The following is a 13,539-nucleotide window of genomic DNA, read 5'->3' as shown; positions in this document are numbered from 1 at the left end:
ACTGATGTCTTAACAAAGGTTTAAGCCCTCTAATTTATCTCCTGCTCCTTAAATCTTCCAATGACCTCAAGAGTCCTGGCGGGGTTTGATCTAAACCCACAAAACAGCTTTTAGTTCAGTTCATTCAGCTGTTGCATCAATCAAATCAACATCAAAAGAGTTAATAATTAAAACAAATTGGCTCAGTAAAGCCTCCATAACTGTCATGGGGTTACCAAGTGTATTATTATCAGCACTCCTAGAATTGTACTTGTACTTGTGCTCCCAGCCTGATCCACTCTTACAGTATGTGCTGTCAAGTTACAAGAAAACCCCCACAGCCAGCGTCACCAGTCTTGTTTTGAGCGATGGCATCATGACATTAAGACAGTGGGATTGTCTGTGACGGCCCACGGGGCGTTGAAAGGAAGACCAAGTCATCAGCTGCATATAAAGGAGGAGACTGACTGTCTCTTTAAGCCGGGATCTGATTCCCTTCCTCTGTAGTGATGTAGTGTCCCCAATAAAAAAAAGGGCAGCAAGTGGCTTTGTTTAGCTTGCCCCCATCTAATTCCTGTGTGGCCAGTGGAGGGCTTAAGAGAGAGCGAGAGAGGGAAAGAGAGCATGCGGGCCACAGAGGCTGCATCAGCCCCCTTAAGGAGCCATGGCCCCCGCTGATAGAAATCCCAAGAAACTTCACACCTCTCTGTGGGGACTATAAATAGGCTCCATCTGTGCCCCCAGGCTCAGTTACAGCCTCATTACTTTTGGCATGGTTGGAGGGCAGTGAAGGAAGCGCTCTGGCTTTTGAAAAGGTGGGGGGGGGGGGGGAAGAGAAGGGGGAGGAGCCACAGATCCAGAATCTACTCTCTAGTCAACACAGGTGGCCGACTGGGTGACCTCTCCTGCATTTTTTAGCGGCAAAAGGAAGCCCACCGATTGCTCTCTGTCACTTCATTTCCTTCAGCGACACCAACGAAGCTTCAGCACCCCACAGAGGCGAAGTGCCACAGACCTGGGAGCATCAGCCATCTTTGGAATCTCAAACCACACTACACTCATCGCTTATTTTTTTTCTCAAGCTCAGGTTCTTCACATTTCATTAATCATGCTCAGAGCTGGGGTATGCGCAGGCACTGTGTCTTTAAATCTGCACCAGTGTCGTCTCCCTTTCACAGAATCTTAAGTCCCAGCTTGAAGTTTAATGGTTGATATTTCAGTCCTGGTAGTATTAACTTGAAAGACACATTTCTGAGTTCACACTGGGGAACTGGATGAATCTGAGAGCAGTTATAAGTGCTTTAAGTCAAACTGACAGTTAGAGTTCATGTCCTGAAACAAACCTGGAGGTGGTATTGTGAAATTCCGACTTGCACCCTTAGGATACATTTTAGTGTGACAGATCTAAGCAGACTAGATTACAAAGAAAAGTCTCTCTTTTTGAAAACAGCTTTTCTTCAATCTAAAGATACACAATGCGATGCAATTTTTACCCTCATAAATCATCCTAGTGTTTCACAGGTTCTATTTTATTCTATGAACATCATTTTTTTTGTCTGCAAGATTTTGTAGCCTGCAGCATTCCTCTCGTACGTACAAAATTGCTTCAAAATGCTCATGCAAATCGGGGGAAATTATTTAAATAAAATACAGCTATTAATAGTTTTTAGTTTAAAAGCACTCCATTTGTTCGTGTCTATTCTGTCCTCTATGTTGGTTGTTTTACATTATTGTGTGCTGATGCTTATCCCAATTATTACAAAATGAAAACTGATGTTTCATTAGATCTTATTCTGACCAGGCTCATAACGACTTTTGTGATGATGCTGTTTAAAACTGAGTTTCTCGTCATTTCTACAACAATCTTTAACTAGACTTAATGAACTTATTGCACGTATATTAGTTGTTAGTGGAAAATAAGGAATGACTGGTGGAAGCCGAAGAGAGCAGAAGAATCCCAGTTTTACAGCATGTTGGCCAGCTGCAGGAGCAGACTTCCAAAAAAGGAGTGCAGGTCAAGGAACAAAATATCCATAGCTCTGACAGCTGTCATTTATGCTCCTGGCCCTAACTAGGATATTTATAGTCCTGAATTGTTTTGGGGGGGGGAAGACAACAAACAAAGTATCCACTAGTAGAACTTGTGTATTGTACTCAGTGTTGAGAAAAAAAAAACCCTCACCTTGATAAACAATGTGGGATGAATCCCTTAAGACTGTTTCACCTGAGCTTCAGTTCATTTTTATGGATATATACGGTGTGCCCATTAACACTTTATGGTTGATTATAGGTAAACTAGATGTCACTTTATGCATACAAACATAAGGAAATGATTCAAAAGCTTTTATATGAATTGACCTGTGAATTTGTACTGAGAATCAAGGAATCAAAAACCAATCATGGATTAATCCTGGCTTTTAGTTTATAAGTTTATTTGAATCAGGGACAGTGTAAAAAAAAACAATCATGGATTAATCCTGGCTTTTGTGATCCATTGACTTAAGCTGTAGCACCAATCACAGGGTTTTTACCAAATGTCTGACAGCTATTGAATAAAGTGCCACGATTTTGGGAAGAGATTAGTGATGCACAAGTCGGTACCCTAATTTGACTTTGGTGACCACTAGTGTTTTCTTGTTGGGAAAACTATCAGTCATTGTTTGTAGGTCAACTAACTTTTCTGATGCTGAAGAAAACCAGCATTTGGGCATTGACTTGGTTTAACATGTCAGCATACTGACCTTAGCAGAGTTCAAAACACTGATTTACCCAGAGCCAGTAGTCTAAAGTCAAACAGAGCCTGTAGCATTATGGGTGATCACGGCTGCACACCCTCAGTCTAATCTTCTGGTTTGTTTACGAGGGAACATCTTGCACACAGGTGATGAGTGTAGTCGAGTTTACAGCGGGCGTTTATGCATCACAATAAACATGTTGACTCTGTAGTTTTTAAAGAGACTAGGACCAAAAATGGTTTAGTTAATAAAATGCAACAGTGTTAAAGTGGCAACAAGTTCATCTTTACCTTAGAAGTGCTAACTGCAATGTGTCGACACGTAAAAACAAAACATTTTTAACCTCGCAGATCGAGGACCTTTTCTCCTGGCATGTGTCACTTTTTTCACCTTCCTTGAAAGTTGAAGCCCATTCCCTCCTTTTGAAGAATTGACCTCACGTCTCACGTATGGTCCCCCCAAGAGGAGCTGGAGACTGATGGTGGATAAGTAAAGAGTTACATGTTTATCCAGTGGGGGGTGATTGTATATCTTAACTAATGCGATACTAGGAAAGCCTCAGTAACAGTACACTCAGACATATTTAGGAGGATGTGTGTGTAGGAAGTTGAAGCAAATGCACACGGAAGACCTATAGACTCTTTGGAAAAAGTCATATTTATGGCAGCTGTAAGTGATGATAGCAGACAAACTGCAGGTTAAGTGAGGCAGCACTACTAATTCACAGCACACTTCAAATCAGCCTTAAAAAAACACACAATGTGGACCCATTAAATAGATAACTCGATTTAAATTAAACTGTGTTCTAAATTATGAAACACTTTTCAGTTGATAATAAAGTTGGACTTGTTTTCTCAAGAGGTACCTTCTGTTAAGAATGCCTTGCTACGGTTTGTTGCTGAATTCATTAAGATTCTATAGTGGTGCTCAGATTGGACTGCAGCACAGGTGCAAGGCCGTGGCAGAGTGTCTATAGGGGGAGGGAGGGTAGTGAGTGAGGGAGTGAGGGGAAGTCAGAGTCAGTGAAGGTGCTGTGGGGTGCCTTGGGTGAGTCCAGATGACAGCTGAGGGGCTGAGGCTTTCTCTGGCTTGCCCTCGTGGAGATGGGGTCAGTGAAAGCAAGTGGGGGCTAGGGGGACTATAGGGAGGTTGAAGTTATGCAGGTCCTTCGTCACCAGGCTCCTGTCATGGTGGTAGTTGGGGGGGTAGGGCTGCACCGCTGGCACTGGGAGACAGATATAGACAAGAATTAAGGAGACAGAATTTGCACTCTTAGCCTTGTCTGGGTTACTGGCATCAGCAGCTGAGAGCTCCACTAGATCTCCATCTCCCTGTGCTTTTACGTCACATCCTCCCTGACGTCTCCCCTGACATCTCCCCCACTAGCCAGGAGCCCAAAATTGAACACAGGTGCTGCTGCACCCAACATGCATTGTTACTAGAAATAAACAAAGGCACATTATACGATCTGAAAGACAACACTTCCACCACCTGCCAGTTTGAAGTCTGCTTTCTGAACAAGTCTGATCAGTTTCTTATTTCCACACAAGATGCAAGAGAGCTGATTATCAGCACGGCTATAAGACAGTCATTTGCTGATAATCAGTAGAACAGCATGTCTGCATACTTTCATTCAACACTTCAACGAGCAGCATAGCAAAAAGTAGTAAGCAAAAACTTACAAGATATTTTTATTAAATCATTTATTTTGCATAGCCTTCATAACTCAATTAAATTACCAAGATGGAATGATGCCAGGCAACACAATCATTCTCTGGCATACAAGTTATTTTGTGTTTTCTTCCACATTAACGCAGAACATCCCATATGTTTATACATTTGTATGTTTCTGTTGATCATGCCACTTGTGAAATAAAAGCCTCAGTTCCTTTGGTGACTTGTACTGATGCACATTCTGGACTCATCTGGGAGACACGTTCGGCTCATCTACACAAAGGCTGTGTAATGATATATTAAATTATGGTAGACAGAACACCTGAGGCAGAGTGGTGAGAAGTCCCAGTGCAGTTGTACTCTATATTAGCACTCATGAAAGGCCTCTTGTCCAATCAAATTACAAGCCCCAAACGTAACTGTTGAATGAAATCAAACATCTCAGCTGTGTTTCAGGACTTCACCAAAACCATTACACATTTACATTTAAACTTAACCTCATGTAAGAAAGCTTTATTTTTGCACACCTTAGGATGAATGCCACAGTTCGAGTAAAGTTCATTTCAATGCAATGCTTTGCTACAAAGCAGTTTGTGAATATGGAGCCAGTTTAGGAGAGCTGCAGTTAGAGATGACAAGTCAAAAATAATCCTGCACTGTTACTGACATTTTTAAAATAACGTCCATCCTTTTGCATATTACGTGTGATGCCAATGTGAGGATCTGTCTTTAAAGATGAATGTAGATTGGAAAGTCATCAAATTCAGTTTGCCAGGGGGAAAAAAAGTTTATGCATGTCCCATCTACACTGATTCTTAGGTGCTCAGGAAAAAATGACTCTGGAAACTTCTCTCATACTCTTACCAGTATCTTAGCTCTGACCATTCACTGAAACTTAAACTGCTATCTGGCCGAGGATCATGTTTACCGAGAGAGAATGTTGTGTAATTCCACATCTTCTCTTTAAAAGCTCTTTCTCACATCGAACATGAAACTATGAAGGACGCAAAATATTGATTTCTTAAAAAAAATAAAAAAAATTAAAGTAACACCATCTTCCAATAGTCGAACGTGTCTCCCAGATGAGCCCAGAATTTGCGTAAAGCTGCGCGACGCTTTGCGTAAAAGTGGAACTTATCACTTATGGGCCACAGGAAATGTTATGACCCGAGATAACCTTTCACATGTTTTCGTTCTTGATTCAAAAGGATTATGGCAAAACACTCTCTGGCCCGCAGCCATATATTCCATGTTTAGATAGTACCCCTCCACTCACACACACCCCTCCCATCAACTATCCAATCCTTACACGGGGACAGCGTCGACGGGGGTCAAGCGGAAAAATAGCCTCATATATATACGCCCAAACGGTGATATCTTGCTCCGAGTCCCCTCCACTCAGTCCTTGTGTTGTCAGGTGTTTGTTCAGGAACGAACTAGTTCTACTATCTGCTAAAATGGCACCAAAGAAGGACCCTAAGGCAGCGGCTCCCGCCAAGGCCCCCGCAAAGGCCGCAGAACCTGCACCAGCACCCGAGCCAGCACCTGCACCTGCCGCAGCTCCCGCTGTCGACCTGTCCGCCGTGAAGGTACATTGTCCGTGAAAGTACAAGCTTTGCTGTGGGGAGGGATGGAGATTTGATGATGGCTGCCCAGGAAGAGCTGGGGTTTGAAAGATTTTAAACGACTTTCGTGAGTCCCAGAGGGGTCATTGAGGTCTCCAACACTAAACAACTATCTTTTATATTTTTGTAATCCTCACAATTGAAGAACGGATGAAAATAACAATGGATTACTTTGAGTATAGCTGTACATTTATTTACACTGTGATTGCGGCCATTGCATGTGCAACCTAGGAAAGACAATTGAGGTGCGGAGGGTTGTCGCAAAAGCCTTTTTAGTTTAATTAATTTATGCAAAGATTGGAAGAGCAAAGAGAAAACAAAGTTTACACATTTATTGGAACATTTGTTGTGCTGTGATGTAGTAGAACAGCTGCATGTTTGGAGGACCACACTCAGAGGTCTAATGAGACAGAGTAGAACCATGGAGAGCTCAGTGCGTCCTAGACCACGCCCCCCAGATCTCTTGATTGGCCTCAGAGAGAAGTGACTAATGTCTGAAGGCACAGCAGGGTGACACCAAATGTGGACATGTTAATGCAGCTAAAGATGGACCTCCAGAGATCCAGTGCCAACATGTGAATCTAATTTTGGTAAAGAGACAAGTTTTATCCCTGTGTAAGCCGAATTAATCAAAGTGGATGAATGGAAATGCCTAGTTATGTCAGTCTTATGAATTAAAGTTGTGTTGTGCTGTGTTGAAATTTTTGCAATGTATGTCTGTATCTAATATGGCTGCTTCGCATTGCCTTCTAGATTGAATTCAGCGCAGACCAGATTGATGGTAAGTACACCTCATTTCACCTTTGCAACCTTGTGACACCCCCACACACAATAAAGATGCACATTCACTCAATGTCAGCCTGCATGCACAATGCCTTCACATTGGATCGAAAAGTGCTCATAGCAGATGGTCACCCTTATTTATTTATTGTTTTGTTCTGATTTTGGCTTTGTGAAGCTTTGAATCAATTTAAGTATCATTTACATTCTAAGTACAAAAAAACATTTCAAACTGTGCAAAAGAAGTGAAGGTAAATTTAAAATAAAATTGTGATTGTGAGCTGCAAACCTTGCAACATTTTGCAAGTTACACTGTAAAAGAAAAGTAATGTATTGTGCATCCAATGCTAATCTTTTGCAGGGTTTAATTCAAAACCAGTCCAAAATGATTGCACTAATTATCAAACAAAGTAAATTAGCTGGTTTCAGGTAAAAAGGGATTCACAAATCAATCCAGCCAAACCCTTGGACCTGATATCACAACATTTTTCATTGGCTGTTTGTTTGTGGCACGGGGTCCCATGTCACTAAATCAATAACCCATACAGGTGCAAATACATATTATCATTTTAGTAAAAACAAAAGATTACAGCTCTTTTGAGGTAATTACACAGATGCAGATTGGAGTCAAATAAGGACTGTAAGATAACAATAAAAACCGGCCAGTGACTCCTGACCCTGGATTGGATACAACAGGACCAGAGCTGATGTCTGGCGGCTGCTTGTTACACTGCAGTCAGCATTCCCTCCCTCTACTTAGCCCCAACCCCCTCCCACATAGGGCCTTGCCTTTAAAAGGAGGGGGCTCATATTCTCAGCTATGTTTATCAATTCCAAGGTGGTCTTTTAAAAGAGCCCATGGCTCTGCTGGGAGAGAGACAGAGAGAGGGAGGGAGAGAGAGAGAGAGGAGACAGCTGGGATAGAAATAGTAGGAGAGGTGACAAAGCTCGACAGGAGTCATTCCATTCAGCTTTTTATACCACCACCTATGGAGATGTTTTGTCCTTCTTACACATGTCCATTGTCAGTTAATAGAGAGGCTGTCTCCACCTGCTGGCAGGCTAGCATAAAGCTACACTTCACACAGCAAGCTGCCTTCATTACTATACCCTGAAAGGTTTAAGGGTTTATTTATTAAAGGCTTTTTATGCCTTTATTTTAGACAGGACAGTGAGAGTGGGAAATGACACACGGGAAAGGAGCCACAGGTCAGATTCGAACCCAAGCTGCCCGCTTGGAGGACCACAGCCTCCCCACATGGGGCGCAGGCACTAACTACTAGGCTATCGGCACCCTGAAAGGCGCTCATGAAAAAATGTAAACATGAAATTACTTTGTAAATAATTTTCTAAATCGATTTCAAATACCAGAAATACAAGTAAAAAGATAAGTGTTGTTCAGGAGGCGCCAGTTGCCTAGTGGTTAGTCCGTGCGCCCCAATGTACGGAGGCTGTGGTCCTCAAAGTGGGCGGCCTTGGATTTGAATCCATCCTGTGGCTACTTTCTCGCATGTCTCGCCAGCTCTCTCTTTATCCCTGATTTCTAACTCGGGCCACTTTCCTATCTCTACATGAAGGGATAAAAAAGCCCCCCCAAAAATAAAAATAAATAGTTGGTCAAGTTTATGCAATAAAATAAAAATGCCAATTTTACTACTGTCTTTAGTGTTGATACTACATGATTATTATAGTAGGTGAAAAATGGGCATACTTTTTTATTTGGTTAAGTATATTGATGTGAAAATATTAACTAATATAATACTATTTGATTGTGTTAACTGTAGTTTATGAGCCAAAACGAATAATGAAAGCACATATAAAAACTTACTACTGAAACCTACTAAACTGGTAAACTTGTGTGAAAGTCTTTTAGTGGAACATTCCCTCTTACAGGGGGTTTTCACAGAGTGTAATACTACAGCAGTGAAATCATTCAAAGTCCCTCATCTTGTGAATATATACACTCACTATTGAAGCCCTAACAAACAGAAATCAGCTGATGAACACGGGAACACTGGATTCATCGAGGTGCTCTCTCCTCCCTTTTGCTTTGCAGACTACAGGGAGGCCTTCGGTCTGTTCGACAGAGTGGGTGACAACAAGGTGTCTTACAGCCAGATCGCTGACATCATGCGCGCTCTGGGACAGAACCCCACCAACAAAGAGGTCGGCAAACTGCTTGGAAACCCCAGCGCTGAGGGTGAGAGACTTTTTCAGTATTAGCTCAGATCAGAGACTCAGCTGAAGTTTTTGAAATGTGTTATATTGAAATCTGATCATTTTAAACCAAGCTGTTAATGAATAAAAATGTTCAGTACTCTCAAACTAAATACACTGAAAGTAGTGTGCAGACATGTATGATACTACTTTTTTCCTTTCTTTTTTTTTTTTATGTTTACATCATTATTATTAACAGGACTGGTCTTTCCAAAATTTTGTAAAGGAGGCAACACATGAAACACATCTGTTCCAAAAAAAAAATGATAAAAGCACTCACAGGCTGAGAAAACTGCTTTTCACACCTACCTAGTGGTTTAAATTGTCAATGCTAATGCCATGTCTAAACAAAACTTCATCCTTCCAAAATGTCACAAAACAGGACCCTGCTCCACTGCAAAAACATGTTAAAGGGGCTTATTGCCACTGAAAATGCCTTGAGAAGGATCTCTCAACGGAGATATTATGTTCTTACTTTTTCAACGTCCTTTATGCAGACATGACCAGCAAGAGAGTGGACTTCGAGGGTTTCTTGCCCATGCTCCAGTCCATCATCAACAGCCCAAACAAGGCCCAATTTGAGGACTACGTTGAGGGTCTGCGCGTCTTTGACAAGGAGGGCAACGGCACAGTGATGGGCGCTGAGCTTCGTATCGTTCTGTCAACACTGGGTGAGTCAGGCCAGGACACCAGTGTGCATGTGTATGTGTGTGTGAATGTGAGTGTGTGTATATGTTACTAAAACTTGTTGTCTTTTGCCTCCCCCTGCAGGAGAGAAGATGACTGAGACTGAGATTGATTCTCTCATGGCCGGACAGGAGGATGAGAACGGCTGTATCAACTATGAGGGTGAGCCAAAAATGACAACATTATGACTCATCATATATTCTTACATAGTAATCCTTTCTCTTTATCACAATTTATGTTTATATATATATATATATAGCCTATATATATGAAATGAACAAGTTTAATTTTGTTTACTCAACGATCATCCCTCTGGCTGTAAAAACACTTTGCCGTGTTTGTATGAAGGGTCCTACAATATTTGAAAAAATTACCCATGTTGTTATTGACAACATCTCGCTGAGTTGTATTATGGGAAACGTAGGACCCAGCATTATCTTCAATGGTCAATACTAAGGACCAATAGTCATGATATCTTGACTTCTTCTTCTTCTTTCTTTGAATTGTCTGCTCTTTTAAAGGGTAGGTCAGGTATTTTGTGTAGTTGTGTAGAGGGATTTTTAGTCATTTATCTCAATCGTTTTAAGTAATTTAGAGAAATACATAAAAATTTTTAATAATAAATCTTAGAACTAACTCTGTTTACTTTGTCTTCCTCTCTCTGTCCTCTCTGTGTGTTGCCCTGGTCTTAATCTGCAGCCTTTGTCAAGCACATCATGTCTGTGTAAGGACCCCGTCACTGCAGTGGTGAGCATCATATATGTGCAGACCCCATGGTGTCGCGACATCCACTCACTGTTTCCTGTACCACCTGAGGAAGCAGGGGGAACAAAGGACTATGAGATGTCATTTCCTGAACCCTTATTTTGTTGTGTTCTACACATTTTTTTTTTTTCCAACTGGTGCTTTTTTCCCCTCCTCCTCCTCCTCCTACTGCGAGATGTTTCTATATCCTCATCTTCAGACAAGTCCCATCGTCTCTTTGTTGATGTTTTTTTAAACATCACTGGTATTCAGAGCGGACCAGTGATGGAGGGGAAGGTAGGATCATGATGACCATCCCTCCCTGGTCATTTCCTGTCTGGCTGGCTCTCTTTCTGACAGCCAAGTGACTGATTTGGCTCAGGACTGGCCATCAAGATGTATCCACTCCTAAACCAAACCCATCCCTAGGTCTTAACTTATTGTTTCCTCTGCCATTTCACAATAAATTTTGACAAACTCCCATTTTAAGTTTTTCAATCTATTTATTTTATCTAAATCATCTGCATAAATAATTCAGCAAGAAACGTATCAAATGACAAGTGAATTATTTTAGGGGACATGTATCATGGCTCTGCACAAGCTAAAGCTAACTGTCAATTAGCTTAGCCCACATCATTTTCCTTTTTACACCATAGCCGGGCCCTGTCTTCATTTTGTATTTGAGTTTCTGATGACTGGTACTTCCTGGACCGATGAGGTTTCACCCTCCTTATCCAACTTTAGAAAATAAAACAAAGACGAAAATGTTCAAAAATGTCAATCAATCAATCAATCAATCAATCAATCAATCAATCAATCAATCAATCACTGACGATTGGCTCAATGGTATTCAGAACAGAAGACAGTACTCTAGTGTCACTCTTTGTCCTTTTTATTGTCATTACTTATTGTAACTGTTGTCATATCAACAAGAGAAAAACTGCTTACATCTACTTGACCTTTTAAATACATTTACAGTTGCTGAAGGGTAGAGCAGGAGGCAGGAAGGGGGCACACGGAGATGGGGTATGCAGAAAAACACAGAAGCAAACAATCTCAGGTGAGGGCATTAAGTAGGCAGGATATACCACAAATGATGTCTGAAAAAGTAACTAGATCACCCAAACACTTTTTTTTATCCTAAGAGATGAAACAGGATCCGAGTTCCCTCGGCCATTTTTGTTTTTCTTCATGAATGTCTTTATGATGAGTTTTCAAAATATTTTTTTTTCTCCACTTTCTTCTCCCACACATTGCAACAAAACATCCAGGTACGGAAGCATACGTCATAAAACGGCATTGGATCTGCATCAAACGCGCACACACAAACAGATTTCAGAGTAGCTTTTGTCTTCTGCTAAATCTCAGGTCCCGTGTTGCAGTCTTCCTCAGTCCAGACACCAGACAGTCCTGATGAGTGCAACGTCGGCCTGTGTTTTCAGAGGAGTGTCCACCGCACTGTTCATGTGAGCTGAACATCTGTAGCTGTAAAGACAAGATACTTTTTGTTTCCTTATTAGACAGAGGTGTGTGGAATGATCTCTTGCTTTTAACTTTGCGTCTATTTTGAACTACTGACCGGGTACAAGTGTATGATAATCTTCAACAGGACTGAGATACATTCCTTAGCAACACCAATTCAGCTGTCTGACATTGTCACCAAGCATAACACTGTAAACAACTAATAACTACAAAACATGAACTTTTTTTTTTGTATCTTAAACCAATGGTTGAGGAAATAACTTACTAAAATCCTTTCTTAGGTTACAAAATAGCCTCTTTTAAGATTAGAATCAATACATGCTTGTTATAACATTACCTAGGTCTTGCAGTAATGCAATTTTACAAGTTTATTTGATAGCCATATTGTCACTTCCTTTTAAAATGTTTCAGGACATGTAGATGGCAAAGTACTTGTATTTTTTTGTACATATTTCTATATATATATTTATATATATATTAGTTAAATATATTAAATATTGGGTGATAAGAATGACTTGCAGTAAGGATGCTTGGTTCATTAGGGGGTTTGGCGTCCATGCACTGAGCAGGAACAATACGTGCTGCATGGTGTGCTGGTCGCATTACTCCTTGTTAAAAGTAGAAAAAAAAAGAGGCTGTAGCGTCTTCTAAATACTGATCCAGGACCAGTCAAGCCAATGCCTGATCCCACTTTGTATGTAACAAGTTATCCGGGACCAGTGGTCAGACTGAACTATTCTATGCAACATCATTCATAAAGAGAGAGGCCAACGGAACAAATCAGTAAAAGCACATATTTGGATTTAAAATAGGAAATGAAGAGGACCAAAGTACAGTAGCTCCTAATTTCAGTCTCTACTAAAAATGATGAAACTTGAAGTGAGAGTGTTTAGAGGCTGTGGTTTAGCTGAGGATGGCCTCAGGGTGGCAGGAGTGGTTCAGGAGAGTTCAAATGGATCAGGGTGAGGATGTCCACGATGCAGAATCCAGAGATCCAGTGTTCACAAACCCTGCTTGGCCAGAGCTGCAGAGACATCCTCGGCCAGGGTTGCTAGCTGCAGTGAATCCATCATGTTGAGACTGCCGGAGGATGATAGATGGCTATCTCTGTGGCGGTGGGGCGACATGGAGCCGGACCTACCGGGGGACTGGACTATGATGTCGGCACCGTGGTCCACTCGTGCCTTGGCGTGGTCGCGAAACAACAACCTGTGGCTCTCGATCTGCAGAGGAAGGTGGTGTGGAGTGAGATGTAGATGGGGAAGTATTATTATATTATTTACTTATAATATTGCCTTTTACTTCATATATCTCCAAGTGTTCAAATATTTGAATATTTGTGAGTCAGTTTGACAAAAACTGCAAATAGAATATCAGTGAATGTTACAACTTTGTTTTCTAGATGTTCCCCAAACACTGCTGCTGAGTCCTCTAACTGAGTGTCGGAGTCTTACTGAATACTTGATAAGCAGAATGTACAGAAAGGTGTTTGAATAAACATGTACATTCATTATTGATAGAGGTTTATACTATACCTTCACTGCTACCCTCACAGGCAGATACAGGAATACAAGTTTTTGGAAGATTGGCCTGTTGGAAACTCTACATTGGCACGT

At 41.3% G+C, this 13,539-nt stretch overlaps 2 protein-coding genes across 12 annotated transcripts in view; one reads left to right on the top strand and one right to left on the bottom strand.

Moving 5' to 3' along the window:
- Positions 1–5,768: 5,768 nt before the first annotated feature.
- On the top strand, positions 5,769–10,580 carry myl1 (myosin, light chain 1, alkali; skeletal, fast). Its single transcript, XM_061054217.1, has 6 exons — positions 5,769–5,977; positions 6,767–6,794; positions 8,850–8,993; positions 9,508–9,681; positions 9,782–9,859; positions 10,397–10,580. The coding sequence occupies exons 1-6, from the start codon at positions 5,846–5,848 to the stop codon at positions 10,423–10,425; spliced, it is 585 nt and encodes a 194-aa protein (XP_060910200.1). The 5' UTR covers positions 5,769–5,845; the 3' UTR covers positions 10,426–10,580.
- A 737-nt stretch (positions 10,581–11,317) lies between these two features.
- The window catches only part of map2 (microtubule-associated protein 2), a 93,145-nt gene continuing 90,923 nt past the window's right edge, over positions 11,318–13,539 (bottom strand). For all 11 annotated transcript variants that reach the window (XM_061054206.1, XM_061054205.1, XM_061054207.1 and 8 more), the window contains one exon: positions 11,318–13,146. In XM_061054206.1, coding sequence (XP_060910189.1) covers positions 12,925–13,146 — 222 coding nt within the window. In that variant the 3' untranslated portion in view covers positions 11,318–12,924. The remainder of the gene's footprint in view (positions 13,147–13,539) is intronic.

Source organism: Labrus mixtus, chromosome 13 (assembly GCF_963584025.1).
Source record: "Labrus mixtus chromosome 13, fLabMix1.1, whole genome shotgun sequence".
Lineage (NCBI taxonomy): Eukaryota > Metazoa > Chordata > Actinopteri > Labriformes > Labridae > Labrus > Labrus mixtus.
This window is presented reverse-complemented; position numbering and strand designations above follow the sequence as displayed.